Source organism: Astatotilapia calliptera, chromosome 13 (genome assembly GCF_964374335.1).
Source record: "Astatotilapia calliptera chromosome 13, fAstCal68.1, whole genome shotgun sequence".
Lineage (NCBI taxonomy): Eukaryota > Metazoa > Chordata > Actinopteri > Cichliformes > Cichlidae > Astatotilapia > Astatotilapia calliptera.
The window spans coordinates 15,691,374-15,708,874 of NC_137434.1; the positions used below are offsets into that span (position 1 = coordinate 15,691,374).

The window sequence follows — 17,501 nt, forward strand, 5'->3', positions numbered from 1 at the left end:
TCTATTATTAATTACTATCTCATTTGAACTTTATTAGCGCCTGCTTTAAATTTAATTAATATGCTTTATTACTGCTTTTGCAACACTTCTCATCTGATAGTGAATTTATACTGGTTTTAAAGTCAGGCTGGGAGATATACAGTAGATGTGTTTATATACTTTATAAATATTAATATTTTCATTTATTAGATTGGTGAATGCACTTGAGTCTCATATATCTCTGACCATACAGACTCGTATCCTGGTGACTCATGGCATAAGCTTCCTGCCATACGTGGATGAAATAGTGGTTTTGGAGAATGGAGTCATTTCTGAAGTTGGATCCTATGAAAACCTTCGTGCCAGTGGAGGAACTTTTTCTAAGTTTCTCGACACATATGCCACTGAGCAGAGGAATCAGAGAAATTCAGAAACAGGTGATTACAACCTTTTCTTAGTATATTAGCAACATAATCTGCACACATTACATGTTTTGTTAGATGTAAACCCAAAACCGATGCTAAAATTATATAAGAATAAGAATAACTTTATTTATCCCGAGGGAAATTCTTTTGTCATGTACATGCTCAAAGCAGCAGGAGAGACAGAGGAACAGATGAATAAGATTTACAATATATACAATAAGAATAGTAGTATACAGTAATATACAGTAGGATAGTGAAAGGCATAGTATCAAATAACTCTAACAAAGTAATATATATAACTATATCCTGGAAAATAAATAACTTAACTATCTGTGCAGGCAATTCTAGAAAGTGACATAGTATTGTGCAATAGAATAAAGGGAGTAGCAGCGTATGATGAGGGGGATTAAACAAATATTCAATAAGGTACTGTTGGGTAATATTGCACGGTCTGAAAGGGAACATAATAGCATTGGTAATAGTCTCAGGATACCACTAATATGAATGAATTAAATTTCTTTTTGTCATCTTTTATGAATACTTTGTGTTGATGTTGTTCACATATTGACCCAAGACACCATAAATTACTGCCATATTTGTAAAACACCATGTATATTGTTCATTTAGGTGAGGGCCAGGATGCAGAAGACATTGAGCTCTTCCCAGGCGGAGACAATGCCCAACCTGACGGTGCTTCGGAGGACACTGTTTCTCTTACACTGGAGCAAGAAAACAGCATCCGCCGCAGCCAGCGCAATGGCAGGCAAGTTATAGATGAAACCAGGGAAACAGCTTGTTTCAAATACCATCTTTAGCAGAATGTCCATTTCATTTTTTTTTTTTTCATTTTTAGTGTCAGATTAAGAAGAAATAATTCCCTTACAAAATCTGCAAATGCTGATGAACCACAGAAAGGCCAGAAACTTATAGAGAAGGAAACTATGGAAATAGGACAGGTAACAAAATGTTTTTGTACAACTAGTGCAAGATTACAACAAATGATAGCCTGTTTCCTGAGTGCCGTCTCGTGCTGATTTCCAGGTGAAGCTTGCAGTGTTCCTGCAGTACCTGCGAGCCATGGGCTGGGGATATTCTGCCATGGTTTTCCTGATTTACTTCATCCAGACCGCTGCTTTCACCGGTCAAAATCTGTGGTTGAGTGACTGGACCAGTGATTCTGTGGAGTACTACAACATGACATACCCTTCCTGGAAGAGGGACACAAGGGTGGGAGTGTTCGGAGCTCTTGGAGTGGCTCAGGGTAACAGACGTTCGTTGTTCCTTTTTTTTATTTGCAAATATTTTCAGGTTCATGTAAGTTAACATTAAGCAACTTTATGTCTTAAAGTAAGGAAAATTCTGTACCCTGTTATTTAGGATCCACTCATTTTTAGAGCGCTATATAGATAACCTAAACTTCCAGTCTTTTTATTGTACTAGAGGACTTGTGCACTGTGTGCGTTAGGTCCTTTGTCACAGGGACCCATGCTGCAAAGTGCATAGGCACCTATAACTTTTTAGGTTAATAAGTAGAGACAATTATGAGGAATTTATTGATATACAGAATTCAGTTAAGCTATTTAATGATTAAACTCTGTTGGCCCATCTTAGCAAAATGGATTTCCAGCAATAATAGGAATTAGGCAAGACAAGGCAAGTTTATTTATATAGCACAATTCAACAACAAGGTAATAAAAAAAAAGAAAAGAAAAAAAAAAGCATGATTTAAAATTTATTTAAAAAAAAAACAGTAGATAAAATCAGTAGTTAAAATTAGAGATGGACCGATCCGATATTACGTATCGGTATCGGTCCGATACGGACCTAAATTACTGGATCGGATATCGGAGAGAAATAAAAAATGTAATCCGATCCGAAGTATCACAAAATCACCTCACAAAACGCGCTACTTGGCGTAACCCAGATCGGCGCATCGGAGCAGTATGTGTCACGTGATAGAGCGGCTGTTTGGCGGTCTGTTGGAGCATTTGGAGCCTCGTACGTGCTTCCTAACTGCGGCATTTCATCTCGGCGAAAACTATCCCAGAGAAGTAAAGCAAGTGTGTAAGTTCATCCCTGAATGTTTGCATAGTATTTCCACGTTAAGCTTAACAACTGATATATTGAGCCACAGCTGGACTGGCCATCGGAGTTCCATATTGAGGTGAAAAGGAAGCGATTTGTCCCATACTTCAGCTAGAATTAAAAAATAGACACAAAGCTGGAGTTATTCTGTCTTTGCTGCGCAGTTGCATCTACTTCTCTCATTCCCTCCCCCTTCCTCTCCTGTTATTACTTCAAACATGAAACTGATCAATCATCAGCTGATCGGCTTTTCTGCCGCAAGTCCCGTCTTTCTTGTTTGTTTATCGCCCACTGCGCTAGAAAGAGGAGACCAGCGGCACGTTTAAGCGTGAAAAGCTGTTGTTAGAATGTATTTAACATTACTTTCTAGTATCAGCTGAGGTTTGCTGGGGCCACAGCTGTAAAAGCTGCTGGTCATGATATCTGTTTGGATATGTGGCGAGAGGGAAACATGAAGATGAATCCAGGAGATGTCCTTACTGAATCATCAGAGCCGAGCAGGTGATGGAGAAACAGGTTTACCTTTTAGGTGACATGAATGAGTTGAAGGGAAGTTATGAACTGTTTCTGAGAGACAAATAACACCAAGATCCTTTTCTAAGTAGCTGACAGCTGGTAACTGTGCAGGGGCGGGTCTAGCAAAGCTTTGTCAGGGGCCAGGGAGGGCACTAACAGGGAGAGGGGGGCACAAAGAAATACTTTTCTTTGTTATGTCATTTAAAAACTTTGAATAAATAATTATCTGAATCTTACAACAAAAGTGGTCATCTGATTAAATGTATAGAAATCCATTATTGTATATAGTAACTAATAAGTCTAATATACACCCTAGTAAGCTATAGTACTTTTTCCTTTGGAAAGGTACCATCTGTGCAGTCTGCAATTCTGTTGAAGCAAGATGTTGAATCTATTTAAATATTGAAGAAAAATAATTGATTTCTGTGCATTTGTTTTACACTTGCATTAAATTAAAGTTGATTACATCGATTAAGGGCGGGGGGTGGTTCCCTAATATTTTTGCTGGGAGTTGGCAACCCTATTAGTTAGGTTGCTTAATATATCCACTAAGTACTCTTTAAAATACCAGAATAGGGAGGATGGTGTAGGTTTAAATTTATTAGATTGATCAGTGTTGCTGAACTATAAAATGGAGTGCATTTTTTGCATACAGGTATAACAGAATAGCTTCAATCTCTTGTTTTTTAAAACTTGAGTATGAACTTATACAAAATGCAGCAATATATTTATAAAAAAACAGTTTTATTGATTACAAAATACGCTATATCGGATTCATATCGGTATCGGCAGATATCCAAATTTATGATATCGGAATCGGTATCGGACATTAAAAAGTGGTATCGTGCCATCTCTAGTTAAAATGTAAGTTTTGAAATTTAAGCTTTAAAAGTGTGGATTTGGTGTTTTATTCAAATGCAGCTGAGAATAGGTGAGTCTTCAACCTGGATTTAAATAAACTGAGTGTTTCAGCTGATCTGAGGCTTTCTGGGAGTTTGTTCCAGATATATGGAGCATAAAAGCTGAATGCAGCTTCTCCGTGTCTGGTTCTGACTCTGGGAACTGATAAAAGACCGGATCCAGATGAGGGATCTGGAAGGTTCATACTGGGTCAGGAGGTCACTGATGTATTTTGGTCCTAAACTATTCAGAGCTTTATAGACCAGCATCAGAACTTTAAAGTCTATCCTCTGACGGACAGGCAGCTGGTGTAAAGACCTCAGAGCTGGACTGATGTGGTCCACTTTTTTGGTCTTAGTGAGGACTCGAGCAACAGAGTTCTGAATGAGCTGTAGTTGTCTGACTGATTTTTTTAGGCAGACCTGTAAAGATGCTGTTACAGTAATCAAGCCTACTAAAAATGAATGCATGGACTAGTTTTTCCAGGTCCTGTTGAGACAGATCTTTTATCCTTGAAATATTCTTGGGCGATCGTGGCTCAAGAGTTGGGAGTTCGCCTTGTAATTGGAAGGTTGCCGGTTCGAGCCCCGGCTTGGACAGTCTCGATCGTTGTGTCCTTGGGCAAGACACTTCACCCGTTGCCTAGTGGTGGTGGTCAGAGGGCCTGGTGGCGCCAGTGTCCGGCAGCCTCGCCTCTGTCAGTGCGCCCCAGGGTGGCTGTGGCTACAATGTAGCTTGCCATCACCAGTGTGTGAATGGGTGGATGACTGGATATGTAAAGCGCTTTGGGGTCCTTAGGGACCATGATTTTGTTATTGTCTTAATGTGTTTTTCTAAGTTTTGGTCTGCATCCATTACTACACCCAAATTTCTCTCCTGGTTTGTGGTTTTTAGATGTATAGATTGAAGTTCTCTGGTGACCTGTAATCGTTTTTCTTTGGCACCAAAGACTATTACTTCAGTTTTGTTTTTGTTTAGCTGGAGAAAATTGTGGCACAACCAGTCATTAATTTCCTCAATGCATTTACCAAGAGCCTGTACAGGGCCTCTGTCTCCTGGTGACATTGTGATATATATTTGTGTGTCATCTGCATAGCTGTGATAGTTTATTTTGTTGTTCTTCATCATCTGTGCCAGTGGGAGCATGTAAATGTTAAACAGAGGGGGTCCCAAGATGGAACCTTGGGGAACTCCACATGTGATACTTGTGGATACTTAGGGGAGATAGTAGAAAGATATGCTTGAAGAAGGTGGGTAGAAAGATAATTAAACTAGAGCAATGACATCAGTATGATGATGATGTCATGTGGAAAGTGGAAGTGTTGTACAACTAGGAGCCAAACATCCAGGAAGTAAAGATGATTAATTACAGTAATTTTTTAACTCACTATTACTAAATATAAAGGCTCAAGTTATCTTACTCACTGCAACATTAAGAGCAGCCTGAGACTGAGTTTATCACCAACAGTTATTTTATTTAAATGGAAAATAAATAAAGGGAGAGGGACGAGATGAGTGAAAAAATACAGAGTACAACAAAGGGAGGGAAAACATTTGTTATTTATTTGTTCTTTAACAGTATTTTATTTACACCTTTCAAAAGTGTTTTTTTCTTTTCATATGATATTAAAAAAAAACTGTGTACATTTGACATGCAGCATATTTTAATATAAATAGAAATCTAATGGAAGAACAGTTGATATCAATATACCCCAGGAAGTTATTGAAATTATCATTGAATTGTCAATGCTGCCATGGATAACAATGAAATAGAGCAACCAGCACTATCATGTTGTAAACTGGGGACAAATTATATGTCAGAGTTACAGTGGGGCAAAAAAGTATTTAGTCAGCCACCGATTGTGCAAGTTCCCCCACCTAAAATGATGACAGAGGTCAGTAATTTGCACCAGTGGTACACTTCAACTGTGAGAGACAGAATGTGAAAAAAAAAAATCCATGAATCCACATGGTAGGATTTGTAAAGAATTTATTCGTAAATCAGGGTGGAAAATAAGTATTTGGTCAATAACAAAAATACAACTCAATACTTTGTAACATAACCTTTGTTGGCAATAACAGAGGTCAAACGTTTACTATAGGTCTTTACCAGGTTTGCACACACAGTAGCTGGTATTTTGGCCCATTCCTCCATGCAGATCTTCTCGAGAGCAGTGATGTTTTGGGGCTGTCGCCGAGCAACACGGACTTTCAACTCCCGCCACAGATTTTCTATGGGGTTGAGGTCTGGAGACTGGCTAGGCCACTCCAGGACTTTCAAATGCTTCTTATGGAGCCACTCCTTTGTTGCCCGGGCGGTGTGTTTTGGATCATTGTCATGTTGGAAGACCCAGCCTCGTTTCATCTTCAAAGTTCTCACTGATGGAAGGAGGTTTTGGCTCAAAATCTCACGATACATGGCCCCATTCATTCTGTCCTTAACACGGATCAGTCGTCCTGTCCCCTTGGCAGAAAAACAGCCCCATAGCATGATGTTTCCACCCCCATGCTTCACAGTAGGTATGGTGTTCTTGGGATGCAACTCAGTATTCTTCTTCCTCCAAACACGACGAGTTGAGTTTATACCAAAAAGTTCTACTTTGGTTTCATCTGACCACATGACATTCTCCCAATCCTCTGCTGTATCATCCATGTGCTCTCTGGCAAACTTCAGACGGGCCTGGACATGCACTGGCTTCAGCAGCGGAACACGTCTGGCACTGCGGGATTTGATTCCCTGCCGTTGTAGTGTGTTATTGATGGTGACCTTTGTTACTTTGGTCCCAGCTCTCTGCAGGTCATTCACCAGGTCCCCCCCGTGTGGTTCTGGGATCTTTGCTCACCGTTCTCATGATCATTTTGACCCCACGGGATGAGATCTTGCGTGGAGCCCCAGATCGAGGGAGATTATCAGTGGTCTTGTATGTCTTCCATTTTCTGATGATTGCTCCCACAGTTGATTTTTTCACACCAAGCTGCTTGCCTATTGTAGATTCACTCTTCCCAGTCTGGTGCAGGTCTACAATACTTTTCCTGGTGTCCTTCGAAAGCTCTTTGGTCTTGGCCATGGCGGAGTTTGGAGTCTGACTGTTTGAGGCTGTGGACAGGTGTCTTTTATACAGATGAGTTCAAACAGGTGCCATTCATACAGGTAACGAGTGGGGGACAGAAAAGCTTCTAACAAAAGACGTTACAGGTCTGTGAGAGCCAGAGATTTTCCTTGTTTGAGGTGACCAAATACTTATTTTCCACCCTGATTTACGAATAAATTCTTTACAAATCCTACCATGTGAATTCATGGATTTTTTTTTTTCCACATTCTGTCTCTCACAGTTGAAGTGTACCTCTGGTGCAAATTACTGACCTCTGTCATCATTTTAAGTGGGGGAACTTGCACAATCGGTGGCTGACTAAATACTTTTTTGCCCCACTGTATATGTTTTATTCCAGCTGCTTTATATTGTAAATTAAGGACAAAGAATCAAGACTGTCAATTTGGACCTTGGTTCAGCTTGAACTCAGCTTTACATGCAGAGCATATATTGCTGATTGAACTATTTTTTCCCCATAAAAATAAGAATTGAATATGAAAAAAGTTAAATACAATTTCTTCTGTCATTATTGCCCTATTATTATTTTGTAATAATAATAACAGCCATTCTATATCAGTAGGCAGGGAAAAGCACACCCGAGTGTTACTGTAAGTTCAAGGTTCTGTCCACAGTGGATTTGTCTTTGTTAAAAATGTAGTTCTATTATTTAGAAACGTTCTTGTTTTTATTGCAGGCCTCTTTGTGTTCTTTGGCACACTGCTCCTAGCCAATGCTTCCATTGATGCATCTCGTATCCTGCATTCACGACTTCTTAACAACATCCTGCGAGTTCCTATGGTTTTCTTTGACACTACACCTATTGGAAGAGTGATCAACCGCTTTGCAAAGGTAGGGTCTTGTAGTTCACTTTTTAAGGATTCTTTTCATGAATTTTAATATTTATTTTATCTTCTTGTGGCTTGTATGATTACAAATACAAAGTATAACTAGTTTTTAATGTCATTTCTAAAATAACAGTGCTAAAAATTAAAAAACTAAACATTAAATTTAACATTAAAAAAAGCTTTTATTTGTGTTTGCTGCAAGTTGTATATCTACTTGTATTATTTATTTTTTCCCACTTTAGCTTAAATGTTTGAATACAACCCTAAATATTCTTAAAATTGTTAAAGTAAAGTAAAAGTAAGTATAATTTTATTTGTATAGCATCTTTCAAGATAAATATCACAAAGTGCTTCACAGAGAAGCTAAAACATAAAAACAAAAATCAAGCAAGTTTAGAAAGATGAGTTTTTAGCTGTTTTTTTTAAAAAGAGACCACTGAGTCCACAGATCTCAAGTTCAAAGGAAGAGAGTTCCACAGTCTGGGGGCCACAGTTACTAAAGCTCTGTCGCCCTTTGTTTTCAGCCTCGTATAATGGACAACCAGCAAGCCCTATCACATGACCTCAGGGACCTTCTGAGCATGTATAGATGTAAAAGATCACTGATATATGTTGGTGCTTTTCCATGCAGGGCCCTGAACGTCAGAGTCATAATCTTAATCTTAAAGTGAATTTAATAGGGAGCCAGTGCAGCTGGTTCAGCAGGCATGTGGCACGGGAGAACTTAGAAGTCTTGGTCAGAAGCTTTACAGCAGCGTTCTGAACAACTTACAGATGCTCCAAAGAAGCTTTCCATAGACAAGTGAACAAAGAATTACAGTACTCCAAACAAGATGAAACAAATGCATGTATGACAGTTTCCAGTTCTGAGTGTGATACAATGGGACTCAGCTTAGCAATATTTCTCAAGTGATAAAATCAGGAGTGGACCAGAGATTTAGCATGAATGTCCAAAGTCAGATCTGAGTCAAAAGTTACACCAAGGTTCCTGATAAAAGGTTTGGCAAATGTAGAACGTGACCCTGAGTTTTCCATAACCCTAGGTACAAATTTTTTTAGGAGCACAAACAAGGACTTCAGTTTTCACCTCATTAAGTCGAAGAAAGTTATCAACCATCAAACCTCTAATGGAGTCCATGCACCTATGCAAAATCTGTAGCTTGGAAATGTAAAGAAACTGTTCGTTCTTTAAGTCTTTCTTTAAAGAGGCTTTCTTCCCAATTGCCTCCTCAAGTATACAGTTCAGTTAAATTTCATTTATCTAGTGCTGACACACAGTAACAGTCACTAAAGGTACATTATATTGTAATAGTAAAGATCTTACCACAATCGAGAAAAACAATCAGATGACTCCCTATGAGTCAGTACTTGGTGACAGTTGGAATGAAAAACGTCCTTTTAACAGGAAGAAACTTCTGGCAGAACTAGACTCAGAGACGCCGTCTGTTTGGGGGTGAAAGAAGGGAGACGAGTCAAAGACATAATGCGGAAGAGAGCCAGAGATTAATAATAATTAATAATTAAATGCAGAGTGGTGTATAAACACAACATATGAAATCAATATACTGATCAATTTTATTTTATTTACACAGTAGCAAATCAAAACAATTTGCTGTAATGCAGTAATATGGTTGTAGTGCTGTTGTCTCTGCTTGCTGCTGCTACTAAATTCAGCCACTTGTGGAAAAAGGGAAGAAGGAGCTAATTTCTCTTGTATCCTCAAATCCTACTTATAACAGCCAAAGGGTCTTAATGGACTAATAATTAATTATTAAATTATTAAGTCTTTAGAGTGGCTGTAAGACTATATTCTTTGACTCAGCTATAATCTTTGGAATAACTCAAAACTTTAAAAGTGTTTAGTCACTGATAAACATCCATGACTTATCATTGACATTTTCTCCAATATCCTGACTTTAGCTTTTATAATAGACTTCATTCTTCTAGTATTATTTACACTTATAATTTTGCTAATTATGTACTTTTTATGTTTTTACATGTGCACTATAAATAAAATTGTCCTGTGACTTTAATAAATACTAACTCTCCAAATATTATCCCAAAGGACATTTTTACCATAGATGAGGCCATTCCTGCTTCCTTGCGCTCCTGCCTTCTGTGTCTGATGTCTGTACTGGGGACAGTATTTGTCATCTGCATGGCAACTCCTTTCTTTGCCATAGTTATCATTCCTCTGGCCCTGATCTATTTCTTTGTACAGGTAAGCTAAACAAGGTAAAGAAGATATGTAAAAAAAAGCTAACCTAACTTTCCTATAATATGAAATGCAAACTGATTTTGTTTTGTCTGTCTCTCTACACCCAGCGCTTTTATATTGCCGCTTCAAGACAGCTGCGTCGGCTGGACTCGGTGTCTCGCTCACCGATATACTCTCACTTTGGTGAGACGGTGTCCGGCCTGTCAGTGATAAGAGCCTACAAGCATCAAGAAAGGTTTCTTAAACACAATGAAGTAACTATAGATGAGAACCTCAAAAGTATCTATCTGCGGATCGTGTCTGACAGGTCAGACATTGAACAGTGTACCAAATACAGATAAGCATGTGATGCTAAATGATGAGACCCTAAAATTTGTTTGTGTGCATATTTGTGGGGTTTGTTTTCTTGACAGATGGCTGGCCATACGTCTGGAGTTTGTTGGAAACCTGGTGGTGTTTTTTGCTGCTCTGTTTGCTGTCATTTCCAGAGATTCTATTGACAGTAATGTGGTTGGCCTATCTGTATCATATGCCCTTAATGTCAGTCACAAAAACACTCAGAATTTATCCTTATTTCATCAGTGTTTATATGTGTGATATTAATAAAATGCAGAAATAATGTAAACACAGACCTCTCTCCTGTTGGGGTTCTGCAGGTAACCCAGACCCTCAACTGGCTGGTGATGACGACCTCAGCGCTGGAGACCAATATTGTAGCTGTGGAGAGAGTGAACGAATACACTCAGCTTAAGAACGAGGCATGTAGAAATACTTTGTGAGCAACACATTATTTATCCATTCATCCATTCTCTTCAGTCTATCCTTATTTGGGTCACGGGGGTGCTGGAGCCTATCCCAGCTACCATAGGATGTGTGGGTGCTAACTACCATGCTGCCATATGACATTATTTATACTTTGGTTAAATCAAAATCTACTGTTTTCTTAAATAGGACATGAATTTTAAGATTTCTACAGGCTGTGAGTTTATTGTAACTGTAACAGTTCAACAGGAATCTAATACGCTTGTGTGCGACATCAACTGCCGTGTTTGCTCACTGTACAGTGATAATACTTTTATTCCCAGCTGCTGTTTCTCCACTGTTTCTTAACATACTACCGATAATAGTTCAGATAATTGTCAAACAAACAGGATTTTGATGCAACAATTTCATTTTATGTTTCACTAACATTTGAGTTCACATGTTTGAACTCCACCTGTTATATTTGAGTTGGGTTGTTTATTCATAATGGCACCAGAGCTCCACTGATTAGCACATCCCATCATGCTGTTCATACTGAATTTAATCTGATTTAGAATATAACATTGCACATGTACACTTGGCCTTAATTGTTAATCTTAGTTGCATATTTTCATTTGAGCTATTTAATTTTTTACCAAGTGTGACGTCTTTTTAAGTTTTCTTTTTTCCTTTATTTTAGTGGTGTAATGTCTGTATGTATGGTGTCTGTATAATTTTGTTTCTTATTTATCTTGGTTTGAATATTAACGCACAACATATAAAAGAGCTACCTTAGCTCAATTTGATAGCTTTTGTATTATATTACACATGCGTTCTGCTTCTTTTTCTGTTGTTACAGGCTGACTGGGTAACTGACACTCGACCTCCACAGATGTGGCCAGAGGCAGGAAGAGTGCATTTTGAGAACTACAAAGTCCGTTACAGACCTGAATTGGATTTAGTGCTGCATGGAATCACTTGTGACATCAACAGCACTGAGAAGGTGTGTGTGTGTGAGCGTGAGAGGGAGAGTCTCCATATATGTATAAAGTTCCTGTAAAAGTTATAGGTTTTACTGTATCTGATATCATATTCACCAAAGATACAAAAGCATGCACTGCTAAAAAAGAAAAAGAAAAAAATTGGATGGACATTAAATCATTGGGAAGATTTTTTCTCCCTCATTGAAAAATCCATAATATATAAAATTGTACCACTATTTTTTAATTTAAAAGGTTAACTATTAACAACGTGTGCAAGCTTTCTGCTGGCTGAGATTGGCCAACTGTATCTAAAATGTAGCTTCCAGATACAGACCTGCACATCATTTTTTATTTGAGTTTAGAAAAGCTATTATGTTGAAATTTGTAATTTGGACTTTGTGCTGTAAGACATTGACATTCTATTGTTTGGGGGTTTTTTTTTTTATGTTTTATAGACCAATCTATTAATCAATTACTCAAGAAAGATGCCACAGATCAATCTGTGTTGACAGTAATTACATATAATTAAACTGTAAAATAATGTGAACTATCAGTTTTTCTTTTAATTTATACATTATGTGTATTACTGTATATTATAATCAGCTGTGATATGTAAACATGTAACTAGTTTATGGGCAGTTGTTCCCAAACTTTTTTATTTGCTAGGCCGGAATATTCAGCATTGCTATCAATACATCCATCCATCCATCCATCCATCCATCCATCCATCCATCTTCTTGTGCTTATCCAGGACCGATTCGCGGGGCCAGCAGCCTAAGCAGAGAAGCCCAGACCTCCCTCTACCTAGTCACCTCCTCTAGCTTATCCAGGGGAACACCAAGGCATTTCCAGGCCAGCCAAGAGATATAATCTCTCCATGGTTTCCTGGGTCTTTGCTTTCTTGCTGAGGACCATGGCCTCAGATTTGGAGGTGCTGATTTTCATTCCCACCGCTTCACACTCGGCTGCAAACTGTTCCAGTGCGAGCTGGAGGCCATTACCCGATGAAGCCAACAGAACCACATCATCTGCAAAAAGCAGAGATGAGATTCTGAGACCACCCAAGTGAAAGCCTTCCATCACTTGGCTGCGCCTAGAAATTCTATCCATAAAATTTATGAACAGAAGAGCAGCCCTGGCAGAGCCCATCACCAAACAAGAACGAGCCTGACATTGCCGGCTATGCGGCCAAGCTCTTGCAATGGTTGTATAAGGATTGAATGGCCCGTAGCAATGGGCCAAGGATCTCATACTCCTGGAGCACAGGACACTCCAAGGGACACGGTCGAATGCCTTCTCCGCGTCCACAAAACACATGTAGACTGGTTGGGCAAACTCCCACGCACACTCAAGTATCCTTGAGAGGATAAAGAGCTGGTCCTGTGTTCAACAACCAGGACGAAAACCACATGGTTCCTCCTGTATCCGAGGTTCGACTAACAGACAGACCCTTCTTTCCAGCACCCTGGCATAGACTTTCCCGGGGAGGCTGAGGAGTGTGATCCCCCATAACTGAAATAAACCCTCCGGTCCCCCTTCTTAAAAATGGGAATCATCTATCAATCCAGAGGTACCGCCCCTGATGTCCACGCAACACTGTAGAGGTGTGTCAACCAGGACAGCCCTACAATATCTAGAGCCTTCAGGAACTCAGGGCATACCTCATCCACCCCAGGGGCTCTGCCACCAAGAAGTTGTTTGGTGTGCGTTGAAGATCTCGCAGACTGGGGCCTCTGCTAAGCAATTCTCAGCACACCCTAAGTATACATTTAGGTGCACCAGGCCTGTCCAGCATCCTCCTCCGCCACCTGATCCAACTCACCATCAGATGGTGATCAGCTGACAGCTCAGCCCCTCTCTTTATCTGAGTGTCCAGAACATATGGCCACAGGACTGGTAATACAATTACAAAATCAATCATCAACCTGTGGCCTAAAGCATCCTGGTGCTACATGCACTGGTTTGCACAGAAGTCCAACAACAAAACACCGCTCGGGTTCAGATCCGGGAGGCTGTTCCTCCCAGTCACGCCCCTCCAGGTCCCCCTGTTGTTCCCCACGTGTGCACTGAAGTCTCCCAATAGGACAACAGAGTCCCCAATGGATTGGAGTAAGCTCAAACACTGACAACGTTGAAATATTGGTGTCAAAGTAAAACTGAGTAAAGACTGTCTGCATTGCAATAACATATATCACGGAATTACTGTCAATAGCAGTGATGACTATAAGCACTGTAAAATATCTGCTACCTCTGAAAAATGTTGCTTCTTTCTGTAACATTACTGAAATGTCTAAGATCTTTTACAAACTAAGTACAGACTGAGTATATTTGCTTATTATTGCATTATTTATTGCTATACTGTTAAATACAATTTATATCCAGAAAGAAAAATGTGTAGATTTTTTTTTTTCTTCAAATATGTGCCAGCTGTTATTTTGATCTTATGTGTTTTCTCTCACTGCATTCAGATCGGTATTGTTGGTCGCACAGGAGCTGGGAAATCAAGTCTTACCAACTGCCTGTTTAGAATTATTGAAGCTGCTGAAGGTCGCATCCTCATTGATGATGTAGATATCGCTACAATAGGCCTGCACGACCTGAGACACAGACTCACAATTATACCACAGGTATACACATAAATATAAACAATAACCTTGTCAAAGAGTTTGATATTTCTAAAAGTACACTGATATTTGTAATCCCGTGTGCACAGGATCCCGTTTTGTTCTCGGGGTCACTGAGGATGAACCTGGATCCATTTGACAAGTTCAGCGATGAGGAGATTTGGAGAGTGCTGGAGCTCTCTCATCTAAAGAGCTATGTATCAGGGCTGCAGGAAGGATTACAGCATAAAGTGGCAGAGGGAGGAGAAAACCTCAGGTGGGTAATAAAATTAACAATACGGCCTCTGGGTATAAGTTATATATAAGTATAAGTTTTGTACAGTTCGTTATTCTAAACCTTATGTAATGTTCTGCAAAACTTACATAAACCCTAATTGTATTTGAACACATGAGTGTCATTTGTGGTTTACTTTTTTCTTTTGCGCTACAAAAACCCTCTTAAGATATCAATACTTTAATACAATCTTTCCAGTGTTGGGCAGAGGCAGCTGCTGTGTCTGGCCCGAGCTCTCCTGAGAAAGTCACGTATCCTAATTCTGGATGAAGCCACAGCAGCTGTTGACCTGGAGACAGACAACCTGATTCAGAACACCATCCGCAAAGAGTTCTCAGACTGCACAGTCCTTACCATCGCCCACCGCCTGCACAGTATCATGGACAGCTCTAGGTGAGTTATACCTTTTCCCTTAACATTTTTGGAATTCATGACGATGTTTTTCTGACATGAAGCTTAAATTTGGTCTTGTTTTGCTGCTGGTTCAGTGAATTTTGGTCGGAGATTGACAAAACATGTAGTTTCAGAATCTATGAGATATCGGCTTTCAGCACCCAACAGCATGTACATGTACGTGCCGTTGGATCTTGCTTTGTGTTTACATCTTTTCGTGGTATCCATTTACCCTAGTTTAGCTGTATGGCGATTGCTGAAATAGTTTGGTAAGTTTTAAGCTGGTGTTTCTGGAAAATACATTTATATTAAAAAACAGATTTCAGGATTTACTGAATCGATATCACATTATTCAAATTAAAATCGATTTGAATTGGGAAATCAATTTTTTAAACCCACCCCTAATCATACATGAGAGTAATATTTGACCAAATGATCTAGACCAAGGGGTACTGACTCTGTTTTCCATTAGTAGTTTTAACACTTGGACTTGAACCTAAACTTACTTTACTGTAAGTTACTTTATTTTGGCTAAGATGTTGAGCTGACTATCTGATACTGTGCATTTGTAGGTCTTCTGTGTGTTCTTTTCATTACTTAGATTATTTTGCTTTCCATTTCTGTTCTGTTTTGGTTTATACTTTGGCGTTACATCAAGTGAAGTTACATCACTAGTAACTTCACTTGGATTCAATGAATCTTTAAATGGGTATATGCTAGATAGTTCTGCCAGTTTAGCAGGACATTATAAAAGTGAACAACTAGCAGTACAACAGATTGGCCCTGACCTCAACCTTGTAATAAAAGGCAGCACTATTTGTGTAACCCTTTAAACTTTGATTCCTTAGAATAATGAGCGTACCCTTTCCCTCCGGTGTCTGTTGTATCTCCCCTGAGTTAACTGTTCACAGAGACAGCACAAATATTTACACATCAGTTTTCACTTTTGAGCTGGGGCTGCCAAAGCCACACAGTATGGACATTTCTCAGTGGGCTACTATTAAATCCTGTGTGTCTTTCCAACAGGGTAATGGTGCTTGATGCTGGAAAAGTAGTGGAATTTGATTCGCCGAGCAACCTGCTTGAAAAGGAAGGTCATTTCTACGCCATGGCAAAAGATGCTGGGATAACATTAGAAAGCAACACAAATTTATAATCTCTACTTATACTGTTTTTTTTAGGGAAGATTTAGGGCCACAATTTTCTGTGTATGTGTTTTATTTGTAGGTTTCATTGTGAAGACCTGATTTTACTTTTATGTAAAGAAACTGTTGGGATTCAGAGATTCTTTTATTGCTACCATATAATCTGCCTTATGAAGAATGTATTAATAACATGTTTTACAGTATCATTTATCGGTAATATTTCCTGCAGGGTTTATAAAAATTGCATTGAATATGTTTGTCATCACATTAACCTTTCTATTTTTACAGGTTGAGTTCATTTTATACACAATGCATGAATGTGCTTGGTTAGAGTTGATGTTCAGTTCATTAAGGGTCTTAAGCTTCACTGGCGTGACTGTCCAGGTGATACATGCTGAGGGAAACTAGAACATAGAAGGATAACTGCAATGCATGCTTACAGTACATATAATACATATAATCTAGGAATAGGCCTGAGCAGAGGCCCCAATGTTTCCAGCTTCTTGTTGCAAACCTGTTGCATTTTATTCTACTTGGTAACAGATGAGCAGAGTCAATAATTAGCCTCAGAGACCCTGAGGGCTTAAGATTATTACCTTGTATGGAAGGTGTTATAGAAAAGAGAAGTTCTATGTCTGCTTATAGCTATTAAAAGATGTACAAGATGTACGATTAACTGTGACTAAGGTCTGGAACCTATTCTAATCTGTCATTGACGCCATGGGGGGGCGTGTACCCCACTGCTTTATAAGTATCCACAACATGTATTTTGGTCAGAAGACATATGTTGATGTTTTCTCCGGGCTGTTAATAAACTCATTGTTTGATAGCACTTTTCCGGAGCCTCCGTCGTTTGTTGTCTGGTCTAAAGTTGATCGATCTCGCAGCAAAACTGACATATGTGTCGTATCTATAGGGAACAACATAGGAAAACCATATTGTAAATGTAACGCATTTTGTGTAAAAAATAAAATTTCTTTCTGAAATCATGCTTAACTGGTTTTAATTTAAAAAACCTATTTTTTGATACAATGTTATTAGTCTGTTCATCAGGCCTCTGCATCCATTTACATCCATCTATTAAAACTGGCTTTGGAATGGATAAAACAGGCTAATATTAGGCTTCGGGAATGGTCTTCCCAACCCTAACCTCAACCTTACTGAAAATTTGTCGATTACACTTAAAACCGGGTCTATGCTAGGAAACTCACCCATTTAAACTCTACCAATTCTGTCCAGAAGATGGTCAAATATCCAGCCATAATTACTCCAGAATCTTGT

The 17,501-nt window shown here is 39.1% G+C and overlaps 1 protein-coding gene across 2 annotated transcripts in view; it reads left to right on the top strand.

The window, feature by feature from the left end:
- LOC113035525 (ATP-binding cassette sub-family C member 2-like) overlaps positions 1-17,211 on the top strand; it is a 34,136-nt gene extending 16,925 nt beyond the window's left edge. For both annotated transcript variants that reach the window (XM_080288118.1, XM_026191143.2), the window contains 14 exons: positions 233-416; positions 1,032-1,167; positions 1,258-1,360; positions 1,446-1,665; positions 7,692-7,846; positions 9,908-10,063; positions 10,168-10,367; positions 10,474-10,600; positions 10,717-10,818; positions 11,661-11,804; positions 14,253-14,411; positions 14,498-14,664; positions 14,881-15,075; positions 16,102-17,211. In XM_080288118.1, coding sequence (XP_080144244.1) covers positions 233-416; positions 1,032-1,167; positions 1,258-1,360; positions 1,446-1,665; positions 7,692-7,846; positions 9,908-10,063; positions 10,168-10,367; positions 10,474-10,600; positions 10,717-10,818; positions 11,661-11,804; positions 14,253-14,411; positions 14,498-14,664; positions 14,881-15,075; positions 16,102-16,231 — 2,178 coding nt within the window. In that variant the 3' untranslated portion in view covers positions 16,232-17,211. The remainder of the gene's footprint in view (positions 1-232; positions 417-1,031; positions 1,168-1,257; positions 1,361-1,445; positions 1,666-7,691; positions 7,847-9,907; positions 10,064-10,167; positions 10,368-10,473; positions 10,601-10,716; positions 10,819-11,660; positions 11,805-14,252; positions 14,412-14,497; positions 14,665-14,880; positions 15,076-16,101) is intronic.
- Positions 17,212-17,501: the final 290 nt, after the last annotated feature.